The sequence below is a fragment of the Stigmatopora nigra genome, chromosome 18 (assembly GCF_051989575.1).
Source record: "Stigmatopora nigra isolate UIUO_SnigA chromosome 18, RoL_Snig_1.1, whole genome shotgun sequence".
In the NCBI taxonomy this organism is placed as follows: Eukaryota; Metazoa; Chordata; class Actinopteri; order Syngnathiformes; family Syngnathidae; genus Stigmatopora; species Stigmatopora nigra.
In genome coordinates this window covers 6707653-6731261 of record NC_135525.1, presented here as the reverse complement: position 1 = coordinate 6731261, position 23609 = coordinate 6707653, and the positions used below count along the sequence as shown (strand labels likewise).

Sequence of the window (23609 nt, the reverse complement as noted above, 5' to 3'; positions counted from 1 at the left end):
CCAACTATGCATAGTATTTAATTATTTTTCCTCAAGGAAAAAAAACCTTACTCTTCATAATGTACTTTTTTCCTTTTTAATGATAAATAGCCTTACTATACATTGTCATTTTTTAATCTCTTTATATACAGGCAACCCTTTCCTTTTTGATTTTAAATGAAAAACCTTACCAAACATGGTCTCCCTTTTCTTTATTGATACACGAAACAAAAGAACACATGAAAACAAAAACATACAGAAAAAAACTGATTGACAATTGGATAGTTTAAAAAAATCATGCAGCCTGGGGATATTACAGATATGATTTCATAATTGATAGTAGAGACAGCCAGCATACTTTTTTTTGCAGCAACAATCAGAAAAGTAAGATTAGTTTGCCAAACTGTATTTAGACAAATCATAATCCTCTTTTACCCACAAAAGATATATTATGATGAGTATTAATTGATGTTGCAATCAATGGGGGCCAATGATCAGGCTCCCTTTCCATTTTAATGAGTTTATTGCTATTCTGTCTTAAGTAAATTGCTGCCGTTCCTCAGCCGGAGTCTGCAGATCCTCGTGAAGGAACTCAACGCCGCCCGGTTGGGCGAAATCAGCCGCCGCATGACCGTCCCCCCTTAGGACCCACTTGGTGGTGAGTAGCCCCTCCAAGCCCACGGGGCCCCGGGCGTGAATGCGCGCCGTGCTGATGCCCACCTCAGCTCCTGCTTGTACATGAAGGTGAAAACAACAACAAAAAAGTAGTAGTAGGAGAGCTCTACAACACAAAAGTCACACAGCTCACCGAGTCCAAAGCGGTAGCCGTCGGCAAAACGGGAGCTGGCATTCCAGAAGACGCAGGCGCTGTCCAGGTGCTGAAGGAACTGCTCAGCCGTGTCCTCTGAGACCAAAAAAGGGGGCAAAAAAGTGCTATGTAACAGATTTTTCAACATGTTATGATCACAAGCACAGAATACTTTCAACTTTCTAGGTAAACTACAGACATGCTTTCAAAACTTTGTGTTAGGATAAGGCAGATTTAATATATAATATATAAATATAGATACATACTCCATAAATACTACATACATATATATACATACCACATGCATACATATACATATATATACATACCACATGCATACATATACATATATATACATACCACATGCATACATATACATATATATACATACCACATGCATACATATACATATATATACATACCACATGCATACATATACATATATATACATACCACATGCATACATATACATATATATACATACCACATGCATACATATACATACCACATGCATACATATACATATATATACATACCACATGCATACATATACATACCACATGCATACATATACATACCACATGCATACATATACATATATATACCACATGCATACATATACATATATATACCACATGCATACATATACATACCACATGCATACATGTACATATACATACCACATGCATACATATACATACGACATGCATACATATACATACCACATGCATACATATACATACGACATGCATACATATACATACCACAAGCATACATATACATACCACAAGCATACATATACATACCACAAGCATACATATACATACCACATGCATACATATACATACTACATGCATACATATATATACCACATGCATACATATACCTACCACATCCATATGCATACTACATGCATACATATATATACCACATGCATACATATACATACCACATCCATACATATACATACCACATGCATACATATACCTACCACATCCATATGCATACTACATGCATACACATACTACATGCATACACATACTACATGCATACACTTACCACATGCATACACATACTACATACATAGATATATATATACTACATACAAACATGTACATTTCAAATACATACATGTACATATCACATACATACAAATACATACCATACATACATATTCATACATACCACATGCATACACATACTACATACATAGATATATATATATATATATACAACATTATTGTACAAAGCCTGTATCTAATACTATGCAGATTTTTAAGGGAATAAATGTGGAGGGCTAAAAAAAAAAAACGTACCATTTTCCGTGACGATGACATCGGTATGAGAGCTGCCATATTTGTGAATGTGTTCAACGGCCGCCTGCAGGCTGTCCACCACTTCAATGCAGCATTCCAGGTCGCAGTACTCCGTACGCATGGACTGCACCTCCAGTGGGCTGAAGGTCAGGTAGGACGCAAACTTGGGCCCGGGGTGGATTTTCACCTGAACAAACAACATTTAAATAACATTACATACACATTTCTATAACTCCAGATATTGCGTGGACTTATTACTCGCTCGGCTCGCAGCATGTCAACGATCTGTCCAAAAAGCGGCATCGACAGGACGTCCCGGTGGATCAGCAGCGTTTCCATAGAATTGCAGGCCGCCGGGTAATCACACTTGGAATCACGGACTACAACGAAATCGCAGCACTGCTCTGTTTAGATTCCGTTTTGTTTCTATTGATAGTTTAGACGTTTCTGACCGATTTTGACAGCTTTATCGGGGTCGGCATGGGCGTCCACATAGACGTGGCAGATACCGTCGCTGTGGCCCAAGACGGGGATGCCTTTGGTGGCGCGGCGGATGTCTCGCAGCAGTTCGGCCGAGCCACGAGGGACGATCAGGTCAATCATTTTGTCCAATCGGCAGAGGTCCCATACTTCCTCACGGGTGCTCACCTGGGGAATAAATAAAGTTTTAGTGGTTTATCTAATTACATCCACATTAAAATTGGCTCGACAAAAAGTAAATAACATCACCCAAAACATTAACATTGTTATATTTTCTTAACCCTTTTTATTACATTATTAATGATAGGTCTGACAGTAGAAAGTGGCAAATTAAAGAAAATGGGAAAATAATTGTAAGGGTGGAATGAAAAATCTTTCTAGCCTTTTAAATGTCATTAATCTTCTGCAATACTTATCCTCACAAGACTCACAGGGGTGCTGGAGCCTACCCCAGCCAATGAGAAATTGCAATTTCTGTTTATTTTATTCTAAAAATATCTATTTAAGGGGAAATTCTTAAAGTTCCATCCAACCATGATTGAAAATGTGTCTTGTTACCATCTGCACGGCCTCTTTGACGTCATGCATGGCGAGGGCTTCTTGTGTGATCCCATGGAGAACCCGGTTAGTATTGACCATCTCTTTGCCACCCTTCAGCAGGCTGGCATTGCCACTAGCAATGGCTAAGGCCGACACCTGCACCCATTTTGTTACTATTTATGTAAATAAGGCCAAGACAATTTGAAAGTTACCTGCGGCAAGCAGTCCGGCCGGCCCTCGAAGATGATCAAAATGACCCCGATGGGCACAGTGATCTGCTCTAACTCGAGCTTGTGGGCCACCCTGGTTTTGCGTACCACGCGACCCACGCAGTCCAGGGCGGCCAATGCCACCTGTCGGAGGCCGGACGCCAGGCTGTCCAATTTGGCCGGACTCAGACTCAGGCGAGCCAGCAGGGCTGCCGGAAGTTGACCTTCATTCGAGACGGACGACAGGCCGACGTTAACAATCAACAAGCTGATTCCCATATACCTCACCTGAGCTGACTGCTATATCGACATCCATCTTGTTGGCTGATAAGATGTCTTCTTTTCTGTCAATCAAAATATCTGCAAGGCGAAGGATGATCTCGCTCCTCTATGTACAGTAACACAAAATAATATTAGAGGAAGGCCATGCAATACTAGATTCAACCACATAATGTCAGTGTTGTTTAGGATATCATAAAAAGTAGCTGGATGGAAAAGTAGTGATGAGAAACTATAGTTTTGGGACACTTGGTTAAAAATGAAGTGTGCATTTGATGGGAATATTGTAAACTATTTTAATATTATATTAATATACTATTCTTGCCTGCTCTGGTCGTAGAGCAGCCAATTTTCTCCCAACATTGCGTGCCATTTCAGTCTGCTGCTCAACAGTTAGGCCTACAAAAATATAAAACAATGCAAGTGGTACTGGTTTGAACAATTAAGAACGACAATGCAACAGGACAGTTACCAGCCGGTTTGGTCTCTGAGAAGAAAGTGCCCACTTTCTTGCCCTCCACAATGTCGGCGATGACGTGGCCCGTTACTTTAGGATGCGTCCCGTTGGCAATGACCACCGAGGTGCCACCTTGAAGCGCCCAGATAGATGACTGGACCTGTGGGAGGAGCATGGAAAAGACTTAGGAAAGCTAACTGGGGCATGAAACCAATAAAAAAATTCTACAATAATGCAACAAAATGTGACATATTCTCCTAATATTTTTTCTTAGAAAGGAAAATATATATATAAATATATGTTTTCACCTACTTTGGCCTCCATGCCACCAATACCAACTCTGGACTTTGTCCCATAGGTGATAGACTGCTGATCTCCAGGGTAAAAGGTGTCAATGAGCTTCGCATCATCTGTTCCAGGGGGGCGGTTGTAGAGTCCTAATAATCAAGAAAAGAAAAACAAACTGGTCGGACGAAGAACCGCAAACATGGTGCCTAAGTCAACTCCATCAGTGTATGTTTGCCCCCCCCCGAAAACGCATGATTGGACAGACCCATCCTGCCATAACTCATTAACGAAGGCAGATGGTGTTGTTGACGTGGCGGCACATGCCTTCCACGTCGGAGAGCGCGATGAGCAGGTCGGCCTCCATCTCCACGGCGAGTCGCGCCGCCAGGCTGTCGTTGTCCTTAATGCTGATCACCTGCAGTGAAAACACAAAACAGCTGATGCCGGCAAACATCTGTCGCTGAAGTGTCCCGGTGGCGATATAATGTTTGAATATGAGCAAAGAAAAAAACAATTCCGAGCTGTCACCTTCTGTCTTCTCAACCACAACATCTGCACAATATACTGTAGACTAGCGGTGCATCGTATAATCCAATGTTTTTTTATATATGGACCAATATTTGTAAATCATTGTCTAAAATTCCCTTTAGCACAGTTCCATCTCGTTAATACATAAAACCTATTACTACTACTAAAGCTTGATTTACTGGATATATAACATAACCCCTACTACTACGACTAGGACTACTACTACTTATTCTACTATATATTACTAATACTGCTACAAGTACTACTACTGCTACAACAAGTAATACTACTGCTACAGCAAGTACTACTACTAATATATACTACTAATACTGCTACAATTATGACTACTGCTACAGCAAGTACTACTACTACTATATACTACTAATACTGCTACAATTATGACTACAGCTACAGCAAGTACTACTACTACTATATACTACTAATACTGCCACAAGTACTACTAATACTATATACTACTAACACTGCTACAAGTACTACTACTGCTACAACAAGTACTAATACAGCTACAAGTACAACTACATACTACTAATACTGCTACAAGTACAATTACATACTACTAACACTGCTACAGGTACTACTACTACTGGTACAACAAGTACTACTACTGCTATTGCTACAACAATCACTACTACTACTGTTTCAAGTACTACTACTGCTAAAGCAAGTACTACAGCTACTACTATTGCTACAACAATCCCTACTACGACTGCTACAACAAGTAATGCCCCCCGCTGACCAACGGTACCCACATTTACCCCTTGCAGGTCGCTGTCAGGCTGCGGCGGGGGGACCACGGCGTCATTGGTGTTCACGATGGGCACGATGTTCATGCGCAGTAGCTCCTGCAATGTGCTGTTCAAATTCTTGCGCTTTTGTTCATCGTAGAAGTCCAGATTGGTCACCAGAACCTGAAGAGTCAGCAATAAAGCGTTTTCTTAACTGTCACTTTACAACCCGTCCCAAAAAAGATCATAATTACTTGTGCAGTGCAGGTGCTGTACTGTGAGAACATGGCCTCGTACAACGCCATCAGACCACTCTGCCCAGCCGCCGCGCACGCTCGGGCTTCCAAAACGGGCATTGACTGTGAGCAGGATTGAGAAAAATACTATAAAGTTGTATATCATTTTACAGGACGTAAGATTTAGGCGATTCCACAGCAACCGTGTCTTTGAGTTGACTGTGACTTGAATGCAGCGCCTGCCGAACACTCTGGGACAGCAAAATCTCGTGTCTCAGCCTTTGCTTGCCAAAGGCCACGGCGCCACTAGTGACGATCATCATTTCCCGCCCTTGGTTTTGCAGTACCGCCACCTGTAGATGACATTTTCCCGTCGACCGATATCATCATGCAAATCTTAATAGTGGAGCAAAAATATCACCTGTTCCACGATGGACGCCAGCCGGCCCAGCGCCAAACCGCATTCGTCACCTCGAGTGACAACGGCGCTACCCAGCTTTACCACGATCCTTTTGGCATTGCGTAGTTCACCGCGGTGGGAAAAAGGGCCGCCGCCACGTTGACCTGCGTCAAGGGTCATACTGGTAGTTAATACTTAACATTTGTATAAAGGCAGACAGTAAAAATATCTATTTGATGCTAATTTCTTCTTTCCTCTCATTTTAGAATCATTTGTTTAGGTCAATTGGACTTATTTTTACATTGCAGAACCACAAAAATACCAAAAATGTTATTCTTATATCCTGAAATTTGACAGGTTTTCCTAAAGTGACTGGAAATACACTAAGACTCAATGAAATTATCTCAAATTTTGCTGTAAAGATGCTATATGGTGTTAATGGAGACTGCATTTGAAAGTCTACATGCTGTGAACGAAGTCTGCAACATCAGCACAAAAAAACGCTAACATCATCCTCAACAAATGAACAATGAGGCATGCAACAGGAGGAAAATGTTCACCACAAGCACTTTAGTTAACCCATTGAAACAAACTTCATTTCTCTTATGATTTCGATTTTTTTTGTTAAAGATAAAGATTAGGCTCTAAATCTTTTTTGTTTAGGTCGAGATTTTTGATTAAATTAAATGTTCTTTTGCTGAGATGTAAAATAAGAAAATTAATTCTGGGTTTATTTGGAAGGGTTTCTGCCTTAATGATATAACATTTATCTTTAAAAATAGACAAAAACTAATTTAAAACAAATCATTGGACCTTTTAAAATGTCAAACAGTGAATGATTTAAAGGGCAAACAATTGTGTCAAATAGTAATTTCTAAACAAATAAAAGCAAAAACACTACACAGCAAATATGGCATTGGCAATTCCCACGAACATTAAAACCACAACAAAATCAGGGAGCCCCTGTCTTGCCTTGTGAGAGGGTTCGGGTGGTCCTCCAGTAGTTTTTCGGGGGTTCCAGCTGAATCCTAGAGCACAGCCTTTGGAGCAGCATGCTCACTTTGACACGCTTTGACACAGATTTGCCTGTGAGAGCATCCATTGCAACTCATTTAGTCACAGACATCACTTCCAACAGCCCAAGGTGAGAGTATGTCTTACTTACAGTGTTAATGATGATCCACTTTACCAGTGACACTTTAATGACAACAAGCGTTTAATGGTGAATGGAGGTCGTTGATGAGGCCCTCCCTCATTATCACTACCTCTCTCCCAATCCCTCCCTCCCTCCCTCACTAACCTGACACCCTTTGTTGACACAACTGTTGCGTGAAATTGTGACTTTTTCAGCTCCCGTGTTCAAATATTTACAAAAACAGTACATGACAGTCACAGTTTGTGACTACGTGAAGCACCCAAGCACAGTCGACTCCAAACGCAGGAGTCGCTACCCACCACCTGCCCCTCAGCGCCTGATGTAACTCAATCGTCTCGGTGCTTAAATGTGTGTTATTCCATTATTTGGGCCCTGTTTTGTCTCCACAGTGCTTTTTTCGTTATCTGTGTCCTGTCCTCATCTGTTACGTGTCCATTTGACTTGGGGGAGTAAAGCTGAGCCTTTCGTACTAGAGATCGAACGATTTGGGTTTTTCCGGACCTACACCAAATATTGGTAGTTAGAAGAGGCTGATAAAAGATATTTTGAGCCGATATTTATTTGCAGTAAAAGTGGAAAAATTAGTAGGAAAAATATGATGTGATACAAGGAATTAGAATCAATAAATGCATACATTTTTTAAGAGATACATTGAGAGTTCTTACAACTTATGTTGATCTATATTGCAGAACCAGCAATGTACAATTTAACTTTTGGTAAATTGATTTCTTCAAGGAAATAACAAGGACTTAGAATCAAATATACTTTTTCAATTGTGAGGCTTAGTAAAAAGTACTAGTAGAGGTCCTTATTCTATACCCTGCGATAGAGTAACACTGGACACGAGTATAAATCTTATCGTGCTTTTGTGTTTCAGATCGGCATGTAACCAAAATAACTGCAGACGGACAACTATGTAAACACTGCACTAATCCAATCTTCCACTAGCCCTACCCCAACACTTGTTCCACATTCTGACAAACTCTCTCTGTGGAAACAGTAGACAAATCGAGTCTTTCAGTTTTCCACTTTGAGGATTCTGACTCGGAAGATGAGCAGTGTTGCAAGACCACTGGACTGTAGTGTGATGGAGGAGGATTGGCAAAAAGGACAGAGCTATTCGGCTCATTGGAAGAGTCTTGATGTGTCTCGGGTGCAAAGGTTGGTGATCAGTTCCTTTAGATTTTGATTTAAAATAATGGTCAGAGTTTAAAGATGACTCAAATTTAGGGTTTTGGTTCATGTTTAGAAGGTAAGTTTAAGGTTGATCCTTTCAAAAGTGGTTTTGAGTATGAATCAGTGATTGTTTTGGGGTGGGATTTATTTAGGCAATTACATTTATGGTCAATGTGTTGGATTAGATTCAGTTTGGGATCTTACTTTTAGGTTTTGTTAAGATGTGAATGAGGAACAGGCTTTTTGGGGTCTACTTTCAGGGGAGCAGTGACCCAAGTGGACCATTCAGAGAAATACTGTGAAGCCAGGCGACTCCTACAGCGCTTCCTTTCAGAGGCCATCAATCAAAAGCAGCCACCAAAGTCCACAGAGGGATCCAGCAGAAAGTTTGAACCTCAAACTCCAATCTACATCCAGGAAGAGTTTGACATCAGCCCAAAGAGTTTGGTATTAGAAACAAAGACCACCATGAAGATGACATTGCCAAGGTTCCTCGGTTGAACCAATTGCTATCAGTGGATCAAAACATGTGTGTGTTCACCAAAAATAGGCTTTTTAATAAACCTCAAAGTACTAAAAGTCACTTAATCGTCCTTGTTGCTTTCATTTGCCAATCTTCTTACTCATTTTATCACCAAATAGGCCAAAATTGGCAAAAGTATTCCCAGGGAAACAATCACATAGCCCAATTTCATTACTATGGTATGGCAAAATTCCATATTTGAAACTCTGAGACTGCAAGACTATGTTTGTGTCCATCTGCCAGCAATGAGCATAGTGTCAGAAGACCCCCGGGGAGAGCAGTTTGATGACAACGTGGCAATTTTCCACAGCAGCTCAGCTGCTGCTCACACTGGGAATAGGTGGTAAATTAATCGAATCAACGGATTAAACTGTGTTTTGTCAGCTGGCCTGTGTTGCTTTTGCTGTTCAAAGTCTAACATGAGCCTTTATCCGTGCAATAAATAGGATTTGACCTACCAAAAGAGAATCATATTGGACAGCTTTTGACACTGAACAAGTTACACAAACAACACAGGTGTCGAATCCTTGTGTTGTTTGCGGAATATTTTGAAGTATATTTGGGGAGGTGGTACTTCAATCTGTGGGGGGGCATGTTAAAGAACCCAAAGTGGAGAAAATACAAATGCAGGGAGGATTCATGCTTAACAATAATCACATTTTACTTAGAATATTTGAAGGTTTTGTTTCTTTCTTCTGTATTATTTTCTGATTTTATAAAGAGCATTTCCATCCAAGTATAGGCCCTTCTGAGATACTTCAGGTATTTGTTAGTCTTATTATTTTTCTATTGGAGTTTAAGAGCCCAAAAAAAAGTGCAGTAAAATCTTTGTCCACACTCGTCTTTTGTTTATCTTACAACAGCTGTTTGTATTTCTTTAATATGGCGAGAGATAGCAGCAAGTAACGGACTATAAACATTATTTTTCATTTCTACGGAGTGTAAGGTACATGGCGCTAAGTTCCAAAAATATTCGGGGTGATTTTTTACTATTTAGCACTGTCAGGACTGCATACCTGTCAACTTTGGCCAATTGCACCGCTTATTTATCATTGCAATTCCCCTAAGAAATAATTAGAAACAAAAAAAAGTACAAAGGCAACACTGCATTTTTCTCAAAAGTGGACGGCCATCCAGATTAGAGCCCAAATGGGTGAAACTAGATCAGTTTTACAAAAAAACATACTTAAAAACATCCTCTACAAAAGTTGTTCTATGTCTTACACAATTTGAAATCATCAAAAACGTATAAAATATGGTATAACATATAAATTGACAGATATGAGACAGTTCTCATTTCTGAGGCAGCCAACGGGTTAACCAAGGAGAAGCTGTTTAAGGACAGGCAAAAGCTGGACTGATGGTGAAGATACAGGCCTGCTGCGAGTTGGTTGCAAGACCTGGAAACAATGACCATGTCCATTACCGCTGCTGAAAGCCTCTAATCTGATGGCATCAGTGCTCGGGGGCAAAGGAAAAAAAGTACAAACAGGATTCAACACTATCGCCCCTAAAATTCAATGAACGCCCAAAACAACCACTCATATTGTAACCCAGGTACACCCACGCAAGTATGACTATTTAAGAAAGACTCCAAACAGGGACGTAGCAGTCATCGTAACCGAGAACCAAAAGCGACGTTAATCCACGAGGGAAGAATGGAGCCATCGGCAAAAGACAACGGTGTGGAAGCCATGGCTGCTTGCTACCAGGGATTTGATCCAGTAGCATATCTGCAGTACAACTATACGCCACCGCGGGCTGATTTTGACAGGAAGGACAGCATCGTGCCATGGAAATTGGCATGCCTGCATAGAGCCTTCAATGAAGGTAAGAAGTTTGGAGACAGAATAAATTGTTCTGTGTTCAGTGTTGTCTTCCATACTTAGATTAAATCTCACAATTTCCAATCATAAATCCAGATGATTTTTCCCCAGCCAGAAATAAAAGTTACTATTTAGCTACTACCCATGGATACAAAGTAATTTAGAAAGAGTATTTTTGATCATTTGATAGCACAAGAAAACAATGTAACAAGTAAAATGGGGACTGTTAGGGATGAACATTAATGATAGAAAATACATAGTAGATCCATTGTTTGTTTTTGTTGTTTTTTTTTTAAGATGAGGCTGCAGCTTTAAGGCACCCTGTTATATGTTCCATGATAAACCAAAAAAATACACCAAAGAGTTTGCCAAAAGCATCAGACCAGTCAGCCAAAAAGACCCAACAAGATATAAATCAACCTTAAGATCCGACACAGTATAAATAAGATCATATTTTTGTTCTAGCAAAAAAACTATGTATCACATCATGGTGTCACCAAATGAATCTTGTGCTTAGGGGACGTCAGCGGCAAACTGCTAGTGGACATCGGCTCGGGACCCACTCTCTACCAAGTTCTAAGCGCTTGTGAGGTATTCAACCAAGTCCTCCTGACGGACTTTTTAGAGGTCAACCGTTCCGAGCTGAGGCGTTGGCTAAAGAATGAGAAGAGCTGCGGTCTGGATTGGACGCCATATCTTCAGCATGTCTGCAAATTGGAAGGCCGGCGGTATTGAGTAGCACCCTTCCATTACCACCCACATATTCCAGGTCCAGAACAATAACAGATTTGTTCTCGTTTAGGGCCTCGGCGTGGACGGAGAAGGCAGCCAAGCTCCGCAAGGCAGTTATCGACATCCTCCCCGTCGACGTGCACCGACCCCAGCCTGTGGACCCTCAAGCCCTCCCTCCGGCGGGTGCCGACTGCCTGGTGTCCTGCTTCTGCCTGGAGAGTGTCAGTCCCGACTTGGCCGCCTTTACCAGAGCTCTAGGCCACATCCAGAAGCTGCTCCGGCCCCGCGGCCACCTACTCCTGATCGGCGCCCTGGGGGAGAGCTTCTACTTTGGGGGACCCGGGGTGAGAATCCCTGTGGTGCCATTGGGTGAAGCCGAGGTTTGTGCCAGTCTGAAAGAGAGTGGCTACACCCTGATCCGCCTTGAGGTCTACACTCTGCCTCAAGATATGAGAGTGGGGGTGGATGATGTGACCGGGGTGTTTTTTGCAAAGGCCAGGAAGGATTAAAAGTACTCCCAGTCTCCAAAAAACTAAAATAATAGTCAGTTAATGTCTACTTCATTCTGTGCCTTAATGAATTCATTTGTAGTTTGATTTTCAGAGGATTTAAAATCATTTTCTTGTGTGGTTGGACATCACCCCCTGCAGCACCAAAATAGCTATTACAGAAAGTACTCTATTGCTAAATGAATTATTCCATATATAATAATTCTATGTATTTATTGCAGATATTAAAATATCTATGAGAAACTATTGACAGTGAAACTGTTTAATTTAATATATAGCTTTATAAATGTAGACAGATATTCAATCTATGGAAAATAAAAGCAAATGTAGATTATTTGATGCATATTTTTAATGTAATGTAAACTGAATCTTGTAGTTAACTGACAATTATAGCAACTAATTTAATTATAAGTGAATTCCTACTTCATTTATTACCTCATCCATTGTACGCATAAATCTGTTGCATGTCTTTATATATATGAAATAAAGACACTATATTATACATGTTAAAAAGCCTTTGTGAAGCTTTTATTTCCCACCAACACAAAGCATACATTGAATACTGTTATACAGTAGACAAACATTGAAAGCCTTGCTTGTTTCATGATTTGTATACAAATGTACAACACCCTCTACAAAATACTCCGTAACCTCATGAAAATGTATGACTCGTCTTTTTGGTGGATGCTATTTCAGCACCACGTCGCTGTCTAATCTTAGGTGCTCCCACGCACACTGTATTTACATTCACAGGTTTAACACCCACACAAATCCACATCCACATCCACGCTTTTACGCAAAAGAGATCTTGCGGCGAACTTCTTTGTTTTGCACGTCTTCGGCCTCTTCCGTTGCCGCCAACGTGTCTGGCGATTGAAAACGGTCCTTGTTTTGAATTTGAGGATCTTCAGAAATGAAGACATGGAAAATTGATGACCTTATGAAATTAAGGGTAACTCTTTTTACTATTGTTTTTGTCAATGGGAGGCTATGCGTTAAAATACGTACTAATATTTGGGGGTTTTAGTTATAAACCACATTTTGCAGTTTAATTAGGGAGAAAAAAAACTTTAGCATGGATTTAATTCCGATTACATGTCGTGTGTAGTTTAAATCAAATGCAATTGAACTGTAGTTGATAAATGTCAAGTATTGGGTTGAAAAAGTTTGTGTGGATGGGTGCACATTTAATAAAGAAAAGATTTTTTTTTAAATTTAAATGCTATTTTTATTTAATTATTTACCTTACCTGAAACTAACTGTGGGCTCTTGGCTTGCTCTTCCTCTCCAGATGATGGATCATCCTGGTCCACAGAACTCATGTCTATAGAAGATAAATGTGCTTGAGCCATTCTCTGGACGGCTGAAATGTGAGAAAAAAAATTAATGTATTTATAATCCTCAAAGACAAGCAACTATAACATAATATTACAAAACACTGTGTTGAATTATACTATCTGGCACAGCATAATATTGTCAAATTGAGTAAAATCCTGCATTATATAAGAAAAGGAAATAGTGTTAAGTATAAAATAAGACACCAGTCAAATGATTTACTTAAAAATATTGATTATAATACAATTCATTCCAATTTTAGGGTATGTATACATGTGGGTGTGAGTGGGGGGGCATTGCTGTGTGTGTCTATCCCATAATCCAGGATGATCCAGAGCAGACTCACAGCTGCCTCTGCTTCTAATCTCACAATCACACAAACACACACACACACACACACACACACACACACACACACACACACACACATAGAAACACACAACAGACTTTTTGGCCAGATGCAAACCACATGTCAGTTTTGGAAATTGCAATTGTTGCATAATTGTACAGGATGAATGTAGAGCACGGGGTCTTTCAGAGCCCACTGACCTCTGAGTGAAGGCGGCTGGTAGGTGCTTGACGTATTGTTGACCGTTTTGGGTTTACGGACTCGGTTTTCTCCGGCAAGCCACTGTGGGTTGGGGCATAATTGGGGGATAGTGTGTTTAACAGAGTCGTATTTCAAATCGGGGTCAAAACGGCATACCTGATGACACCCGTTGTCGTCTTCTGGTGACGGTGGGTCTGTCAGTCGGAAGAGGGTAGCGGGTGTGGGTCTCCGGCGTCGAATCTGGACACAGAAAAACAACAACAGGTGGAGATATTAGAGGTAATAAATGATGGATTGAAAAATTGCATGGATTTTAACAGAGAAAATAAAATAGCAAAAAAAATCCCCTGCAGCAATTTTGGCTTGAATGCTTTCCACATACAGTAGTTGCTTGGTTACAGAGTTTGACGACATAACACCATCTTAAATGTGTTCCAAGGCTACAAGAATGCCGTTACTATTGATCATCATGTGCAAAAGAGAAGGAGTCGTCACCACCGAGAGTTACGCAACAGATTAATTACAAAATGGACGCGTCTTCATGGGAAATGGTGGGAATAGTACATTATATTGACGATTTGAAATGTGTGAAAGTATGTAGTACAGTCATCGGCACATCTATTTTGTAACATTATGGAAATAAGACAGTCCGGTGCGAAAGAGGAGTGCTCGTTAGCCTATCAGTGTGGAGAGCGTGGGTTTGAAACGTGGGCGGTTATCTTGGCTTCTACGCTTTGGCTTCCCTCGCGTGTTGGATTCGTGCTCGTTTAGTGTGCAAAAGGGAGGGCGGTGGGTACAATATGTAGATTCCAAAGTTAGTTTCTAAACACTATTTGAAACCCCTCACCATAGCTTGAAATCCTAAACCAAAATACGGACCGCGGGCCACATACGGCCAGCTAGGGTTTTTAATCCGGCCCGCCAACGTTGTCCAAATAATGTTTTTTTTTTCAAAGATGGCGACGTCACGCGGAATCCAGTGGCAGAAGCTCTGTCCACTCTTATTTGTTTTTCGTGTTTTACAGCCCCTCTATCTTTTTTTAAATGACATTTTAATATTTCTTAATACATTCCTTTTTACTTCCCTTTGTAATTTATACTTATTACTTTAATGATGAGTGATGAGTATGTTAACACTTTAGTCCTTTTTTCTGTTTATGTTTCATATGTACTGTTAACGGATGCACTTTTTTATATGTATCGTATCTTGTGCTGACCCGGCCCATCTCTCATATTTTTAAAGACAATGTGGCCCCCGGGCCGAAAAGTTTGCCCACCCGTGCCATAAAGGGAAATGCTAAACCTCTTGTATACAACACTCACATGAGTTTGACACCCTAATTTTATAGCAAGTTTCAAAGCCTTGCCTGACCTATTTAGACTTTGTGTCAGAAATTATTGTGATGTCACTTAATCTCATTTTTAATATTACGGAGACTGAGGGTGGTTTATCCCTAAAGTCAGCTCCTCCACTCCTTTTAAAATCTCATCACTTTGAAGAGATGCGAAAAGTCAGCCTTGCACAGCTCAAACTAATCCCAGCGTGTCCGTATTCGGCTGCCAACACCCAAAAAACCCGAGTTCTGATGCTTCTCCAGTTACGTAAATGCTGTTCAGTTTGGCACAGGTGTGGGCGGAGCTACATGTAGATAAACAAAACCAAAAAAACGGTAGAAGGTTAGTCAAAGTTCAGTGAAAAGCACTTTGGACTGAATAGGATTTGTTGACATACTGGTAGGTCAAATGGACAAAACACCAGACTTCAAAGAAGTACTCTGCTCTGGATTGATTGATTTGTTGGCTGCCATTGGAAGCGAGATGTCCAATTCATTTTGACTGGGAGGGCTGTTCACTACCATTCAATGCAAGATTGGCACTCACAGGCAGTCTCAATGTTGACATTGACAATTGGAAGTTTGGTAGTATTGTGAGATCATGCAGTTCCATCTTAATACATAATTAACAATACCGATATTCAGGAACTTTTTGACAAGGAAAGCTGTACACAATTCATATTTTTAAATGTTATTCCTTGAGCCAGGATTTCTAAACAAAAAATAACTGAAAATATGTGCTTTTTCAGTCATTTCCTCACTTTTAAAGTACAAACAGTCTCAGGTTGATGTTTTACATATGCACCCATCAAAAGAGCCACATATGGCTCTCAAGCCAGATGTTCCCTACTCCTGCCATATAACATAGAGAACACAAACTGTTGACATTTTACAATTTTCCTATAAAATTCACATGATAAGTATATATTTTTTAAAACCAGATCCTAAACCTTGATGTCCTTTCAATTATGGACAATATTGTTCCATTATTCATCTATTTTCACCTCCAATCATAATAATTAGAGGACTGCTTTGTGTTTTGAATGTCATACAATAAAAGTTGTTGTTTTTTTTAATTCAAACGTATGATTCTCACCAGTTCCACTTGTCTAGGGTCCAGCTGTATGGGGACCACCGAAGGCACAGAGAACTGGATCTTCCTCTTGGCATCACTATCCTCAGCCTCTCGCTCCACGGCAGGCAGAAAGGGTTCCATGGCGACCCGTTTCCAACCAAGTGAAATGGTCCAAAAAACTCTTTCAGTCTGTCCCACTGCCACAAAACGTGCACTGGCTCACGAAGCAAAAGGTCCGACCGCGCGTGTCTGTGTGGTGGAATTATGACGCATCCTGATGCTGCTGGAAACATCGCGATATCGCAGCGATTCCGTCCAAATGTCACAAATTAGAGATGCTTGTTTAGAAATCAGGCTTTAGAAACCTCAAGAGACAGAAATCCATGAAATATTTGATGTAGATCTCCTAAATAAAAGGCTAGATTTCGCATGCACATGCCCATTTTAAATACTGCCATATATAGTTCCCATAACCTAATTACCCTAACTGCACTAACACTTTGCATCCACTAGGTGTCACCCACTACTAAATCATAGAGACGCAACAAGGGACCCCCACTAAAATGAAGAGAATCCTTTCATTACCTTTATTTTTTCTAAATAAATTAAAAAAATACCAAGGTACTTCCGGGTGTCAGATATATATTCATTCATTTTCTGAACCTTTTATCCTCACAAAGATATTAAAGATACATAAAATCAGTGTGTGGATGATACACTGGTGATCAGGAAAGAGAAATACTAGGACATAATCATTTATGGAAAGCATCAGCTTCGTAAAATGGCATTTTATCACCATGGGTATGTATAAAATTTGGTTCTTTTTTGGGCTGGAGTCCAAGCTTCAGTCCTCCTATGCATTTCCAATTCAGAACCAAATGAGCACATCTGTGCCATTAAAACCGGCATAGAAAAGTCAATTAATTTGCCACTTTCTAAACAATCATGTTCACTGTTTACATTTTCAACAAAGCTGTTTTGGAGTTAATTTACTGCTATGGTAATGATAAAGAATTATAGAAAATCTGTATCTAACATACTGTATTTCTTACCATTTTAAACAAATGAGGGGGCTTGTTGTGATACCTTAATCGTCACCTGACTGTAAAAACACGTCTCACAATGTTCTGACTTTTTGTAGTATCCTTTTTTTATGTGTACTATAGTATATCATTTAAAAATCCCTGAATAGATCAATAGTTGCAGCTATATACTTTGTTTTTTTAATTAAATACTGCTGAATATAGTTTCCATAACAAATATATTTCATCTTAGGTAAAACAAAATATATAAATATGATAACTCATACAACTTATTTTCTTTAGAATGGCATGACCTTTTTTTTAATTAAAACTGAAAAAAAAATGGTATTTTTTGAGAACTGATTAATTCTTACTAGGCAAGAAGTTTAAACGTGACTATTTGGAAGCAATAGTGAGCTTTTCCAAAATGTAAAACTGAAATAAAGATCATTTCTATCAATATTCTTTTGCCTCTCCTGCTTATTGGCCTGCCCACGCTGTCTGCGTGCCCGCCCGTGCCAAGCTTGGCAAGCGGTCACATCGGCGAGGGCGCCGCTTTAGCTCGGTTCAATTGACTCGTTTAGGCGATGGTGCCCCGACACCACGGCTTTAGGGCGGCCGCCATATTGTGTCCTTCTGTCTGGTGCAGTTCCTTCCCCATGTGGGAACACGGGGATTGTTCCGGAATTATTTCAGCGATAAATCGTTTAGGAATGATAAACTCTCATTAGGTGAGGTGTTCATTTGACTTGAATATTTACTATGATTGTGCTGCATTCATTTGAACCGCAAGTGACCATTTGAAACACTCACCAAGGATTAAAGCCCATGTTTAAAAGGCTCACTTCGGCCTAAAAACTGAATCTTTGCTTGCAACCTTATACATGATACCTACATTTCTGATAAAACCCTAACTTAAAATCTGGTTCAAAACACTAACATACCTTATTTTGTAAACCTTAAGTCTGGCTTAAAACCTTAGTTTTATACACCTATCATGGCTTTAAAGCCCAATATTAAACATAACTCCCATTTGCAACCTTATCACCCCATTTGAACTGTTAGAAAAATTGCAGCAATGTATTGATAAACTGAACAACCCCTTAACCAATCTAAAAAAAGCTCATTTTTAAGCCCTATTGTTTCAACCCTAGCTTGAAAACCCCAAATTCCTAAAACGTTAGTTTAAAACCTTGAAATCTTAACATAACCATGTAGTCTGGCCTTATTTTGAAATCCCAACTCCACAAGTCGTCCAAAACGCATGAGACATCTATCTCCATCTCACTCAAAGCCCACCTCAAAACTCCTATTTCCAACTCCGAACCTAACCGCCATCCAAATCAGGTACAACTCAAGGCCCCGCTTTAAAATGGCCGCCTCTGATCACGATTACACGTCTCTAACCTTTTTGCGACTGACCCCGTTTTTCCTCCCAAACAGAACCAGTGTGAACCCACTCACTTACCGCTTATTTCATTTTGCCTTTCAGCGCTAGGCGACAGATGGCGAGTTCTTCTCAAGCGGCCCCCCCTCCGCCACCCGCCCCCAGGGGGGGCGAAGCCAGTCTCTGCGAATGCGGCCGCATGTCAATCAGCGGCTCTCATGTGATGGCTCTTGCCAATGACGTGCCAGCCATATGGGCCTGGCATCACACAGCCCCGCCACGCAAGTCACCCGTGCGCTTCCTCCCCTCGCTCGCGTCTGGGCTGCAGACAGAGGCAGGGTGGCCGCAGAAGAAGAGGAGGAGGAGGAAGAGGAAGGTTGGCGCTCGAGCGGGGAACACGCAGCAGAACCTTCTTCGCTCGTGCGACGCCAAGGCGACATGGTGTAAACAAACGCCAGGTAGGTGCTTCTCAAAATGCCCCTTTTCATTTCTTTGTTATCCCGCAACATCCCGCCATTAATTGCATTTTGTCATTCATGGACCTTCGTTGCATGCAAAAAAATACGAGATGTTGTGTGTGTGTGTGTGTGTGTATGTGTGTTTGTGCATGTGTGTGTGTGTGTCAGCATTCTCCTTTGGGATACACACGCATGATAATTGACAAGATATTGATCGTATGCGTTTATCGTATTACGTTTCATGCTTTTGAGTGTTTATGGATTTTCAAATCATTTCACTGAATTGCAGAATTGCAAGACTTACAAATACAGTTTAAAGTCAAGCTAACATATTGTAAAAAATAGCAATAAAAGTATTTATAGTTATAATTCAAAACAAACACAATGTGAACAAATTAAAGAGGGTTTTTAATACCCAAATGCTCAATTTTTGATGGTTAGATCAAATCCAAACAATTTGTATTGGAACGTCTTCTCCTTTAAAATATTTGGTTGATCCCATTTAACTTAATGCATCTTTAATTACAAATAAGCATTATTTTATATCTTCGTATTACTATGTGACGGGTTCTGAACATTTGGCCTCTAAATCTACGCACTTGTCAACCAATTAGATGCACCTGCAAGCCACGCCCTGGCCAACTACGATTGTTTTCATGCCAATTTGACTTTGTGATATGCCGCAATGACAGGCAGAATATTAGTAACATGTAAGCATACCTAATAGTGGGTAACACAGCATTTTTTTCACCCCATGTAATCGATGTTTCTAATTGTACGACCTGTCACATAAATTCCACGACACATTTGGTTTAGTATATTGCAGGTCTATCCAATAATAACGTGACGTTCCCTATCACCCCCATCCATACATCTATCCATCCAATTACATACCAAGTAGTGAGACCTGACCTATGCACCCCATCCATGTTACAGGTGTGCCTAATAAAATGACCCGACGCGTGGCAGCCATTTTGTCGCATTCCGCGTTCTCGACATCCCTCGTAACAAAAACTCGAATATTTGCGTTTATGGGTCCTCATCTTGTGTTATAAGTGTCCTCCATCATATTCCCTGATACATGTTGCAGGTGTGCCTAATAAAGTGACCGCATGTGTCATCTCCTGTTGTTATGGACGTCCTTTATGATATATCCTCAATCCTTTTTTTTCTTCGATATTCAACTCAATGGTCGCCATTGATGGCGCCTGACTGGCACAGACTCAATATACCAATCCTCCCATTCGAAACGGATTGGACGTCCATTGCCAGCAATGGCGCATCCGTAGCCGTTCGGTCCAGTTTAAAGGATTTGGATGTGAATTCCTGTCAATGGCAAGCAATGAGTTAATACTCTTCAGAAGGAAATTTTAAATTAGGATCTATTTCAGTTTTAGTTCATTATACTTAATTCTTTTAGATTTTCACGTTTTATGAATGTCTACGCATTTACCTATAGTACATCAAAACACAATTGTAATCAATTATAAAATAAAGACAACAATTGATAGGTATTATTTTAATGACTCACAATAGTTTCTGTATTTAGTATTTTACTTAATAGAGGGTTGAACTTTCATTTCCAATCATTTTGCATTTAGTGTTCTGCTGTAACAGGTGCACTTACAATGTGACCTTATATCAAATTTCAACTGACATCCATGTTTTTTGCATCATCCCTTTGTCTGTTATAAACGAAACAGTCAAACACAGAGCTTCTATTTTTCATCTCATCTTTTAAGTTCATCGAATAACATGGCATGACACACATTGTCACATGTTGCAGGTATGCCTCTTCATATGACCTTGTTCATCTCTTTAATAATATAGGATTCCTCATCCTATGCATCGTGATCACATACTGCAGCCATCACCTCCCTTTCTAGTCATTTTTCTTTCTTTCTTTATTTAATTTTTAGGTTTTTTTTTCGTGCTCAGGCGTTTACCCATCCAATCATAAAGATGACATCATCAACTCCTTTTAAACACGGCGTGTGGGACCCCTCCTCTTTCTTGTTGCAGGTGACAATGTTGAGCCGTCTCTTCAGTGAGGTTCTACCGGACGTCCAGCGGCTCGCGGCGGACTGGGCCGACGACCCGGACTCCGAGCAGCTGGCCTGCAAGGTGAAGCCCGAACGCGAGAGTCACCTCCTCGGGGTGGATGACGACCTGGATGAGGCACGCGGGGGGGACAGTAGCAGCCGGGCAGAGTCCGAAATGGCAGACGACGATGAAGAAGAAGACGAGGAGGAGGAGGAGGAAGAAGAGATGGAGGGTGGTGGCGGTGGCGGAGGCAGTGGCTGCGTGGGCGAGGACAAAGTGGGCAAAAAACGCGGTCCGAAGAAGCGCAAAACGAGCGCCGCTCGTATGGAGCGCTCAAAAGTGCGGCGAGTGAAGGCCAACGCTCGCGAGCGTACGCGCATGCACGATCTCAACTCAGCGCTGGACAACCTCCGCAAAGTGGTCCCCTGCTACTCCAAGACCCAGAAGCTGTCCAAAATCGAGACCCTGCGCCTAGCCAAGAACTACATCCTGGCCCTGGGCGAGATCCTGCGTAATGGCAAGCGTCCGGACGTGGTGAGCTACGTGCAGATGCTGTGCAAGGGCCTCTCGCAGCCCACTACCAACCTAGTGGCCGGATGCCTGCAGCTCAACACGCGCAACTTCCTCACGGAGCCGGACGCGGCGCGCTTCCACATGCCCGGTTCGCCCTTCTCCTTGCATCCGTACTCGTCGTCGTCGACGTCATCGTCCGCGGCGGCTGCTGCAGCGGCTGCGGCTGCTGCATCCTACCGGTGCCGACTGGGCAGCCCCAACTACCAAGCCCCGGGCGCCGGGCCCTTGAACATGCGGGGGCACTCGTACCCCTCCGGATACGACGTCGGCTACCCACCAGGCGGAGCATCACCGGACTACTTGAGCCCGGACTACGAGGGCCAGCACAGCCCACCCGGGTGCTTGGGAGTCGGTGTAGGGATCGGAATCGGTGGTGCCTCCTCGACCAAGCCGCAGGATCTCGATGCCGAGCGGAACTATCACTACTCGTCTATGCATTACTCCAGAGCCGGGCGCGCTTTGGCGTTTGGCCCCTCGGGAGCGCGTGCTGGGGGCCCCCACTCAGAGAACATCCCCCCCTTCCATGAGGGCCACCACGAGCGCGCGGTGGGCCCCTACGAGGACATCAGCGCCTTTTTCCACAACTGACCTTCGAGTGACAATCTGTCCGGGTCTCCTCCTGTAATCTGATGACAAACAAATCTTGTTGTTCCTTGTGAGTTTTTGTGTGTGCAAAATGGCGAGACACGTGTAATAATAACGAAGTACACAAATAAAAATGTTTTATAATTGCCTGATATATCATATATCTGCTCTCAACCCATCACATTACACTCAATGGTATATATAGTTTTTAAAATCACATTTGATTTGTACAACAAGGATCTATAATTTATAACATTCCATAGATTACAAATTATCATACATAAAAACTGTGTATTTAACATAATACAACTATCTACTAATATTTTTCTTACAAAACAAAATATTGATTTGCATATACTTAACACTGCATTAGAACCATTCTTTGCACATTACTGCATTTAAACACACTGCATGGAAAATCATTCCTGTGCAAATGACAGAAAAAACAATTTTCCTTTTCTTGTGGCCAGACCACGACAGAACTGATTTATCAAATTAATATTCATAATATTAATAATAATAGCTGGGAGCATGCAGACGCCATGTTGGACAGACGCCTGCATGTCCCATATGTTGCTTTGGTTCTCAAAATGTGCAGTCTCTCTCTCTCTCTCTCTCTCTCTCTCTCTCTCTCTCTCTCTCTCTCTCTCTCTCTCTCTCTCTCTCTCTCTCTCTCTCTCTCTCTCTCTCTCTCTCTCTCTCTCTCTCTCTCTCTCTCTCTCTCTCTCTCTCTCTCTCTCTCTCTCCCTCTATCACTCTTTTTCTCACACTCTAAATGCTTAAGATTATTAATAGAACAAACATGTGAATATTGTGTGGCCTTTGGAGGATTTTATTAAAAGTGAATTATATATACATATATTATATTATATATGTATATATGTGTGTATATATTTATATACATACATATATATTGATGTTAATATGATAAGTTTACACTGCAAAACGAGCTGTGTTTTAAAATTATACAAAAAAATTAATAGAACTGCAAATGAATTATAAATCAAAGCTCACTTGAATGAATAATACACACATCCTTTATAATACACACATCTCCAA

General features: G+C 41.1%; 4 protein-coding genes and 1 long non-coding RNA gene across 6 annotated transcripts; 3 read left to right on the top strand and 2 right to left on the bottom strand.

The window, feature by feature from the left end:
* Positions 1–245: 245 nt before the first annotated feature.
* On the bottom strand, positions 246–7481 carry aldh18a1 (aldehyde dehydrogenase 18 family, member A1). Its single transcript, XM_077738911.1, has 18 exons — positions 7432–7481; positions 7239–7352; positions 6288–6430; positions 6070–6219; positions 5885–5989; positions 5661–5813; positions 4681–4771; positions 4381–4505; positions 4084–4228; positions 3937–4010; positions 3621–3720; positions 3336–3556; positions 3142–3279; positions 2556–2751; positions 2362–2483; positions 2104–2290; positions 788–883; positions 246–707 (listed from the first exon to the last, which is right to left on the bottom strand). The coding sequence occupies exons 2-18, from the start codon at positions 7318–7320 to the stop codon at positions 517–519; spliced, it is 2319 nt and encodes a 772-aa protein (XP_077595037.1). The 5' UTR covers positions 7321–7352; positions 7432–7481; the 3' UTR covers positions 246–516.
* Positions 7289–9181, top strand: LOC144211560 (uncharacterized). The gene is made up of 3 exons (XR_013329624.1): positions 7289–7410; positions 8300–8583; positions 8859–9181. It is a non-coding gene; the product is annotated as an uncharacterized LOC144211560 (long non-coding RNA).
* A 1567-nt stretch (positions 9182–10748) lies between these two features.
* pnmt (phenylethanolamine N-methyltransferase) lies at positions 10749–12695 on the top strand. The gene is made up of 3 exons (XM_077739731.1): positions 10749–10951; positions 11465–11675; positions 11750–12695. The coding sequence occupies exons 1-3, from the start codon at positions 10780–10782 to the stop codon at positions 12186–12188; spliced, it is 822 nt and encodes a 273-aa protein (XP_077595857.1). The 5' UTR covers positions 10749–10779; the 3' UTR covers positions 12189–12695.
* LOC144212097 (protein phosphatase 1 regulatory subunit 1B-like) lies at positions 12686–16916 on the bottom strand. 2 transcript variants are annotated; one of them, XM_077739733.1, is made up of 5 exons: positions 16504–16916; positions 14230–14313; positions 14073–14154; positions 13438–13551; positions 12686–13054 (listed from the first exon to the last, which is right to left on the bottom strand). In XM_077739733.1, exons 1-5 carry the CDS (start codon positions 16621–16623, stop codon positions 12981–12983), a joined length of 474 nt encoding a protein of 157 aa, XP_077595859.1. In that variant the 5' UTR covers positions 16624–16916; the 3' UTR covers positions 12686–12980. The 2 variants fall into 2 exon arrangements, with proteins under 2 accessions (XP_077595859.1, XP_077595858.1); XM_077739732.1 differs by having other exon boundaries at positions 12686–13093; positions 16504–16911.
* A 2154-nt stretch (positions 16917–19070) lies between these two features.
* Positions 19071–22698, top strand: neurod2 (neuronal differentiation 2). Its single transcript, XM_077739645.1, is given in 3 exon segments — positions 19071–19309; positions 19312–19349; positions 21372–22698. Coding segments are annotated over 3 exon segments (1386 nt in total). The 5' UTR covers positions 19071–19143; the 3' UTR covers positions 22554–22698.
* Positions 22699–23609: the final 911 nt, after the last annotated feature.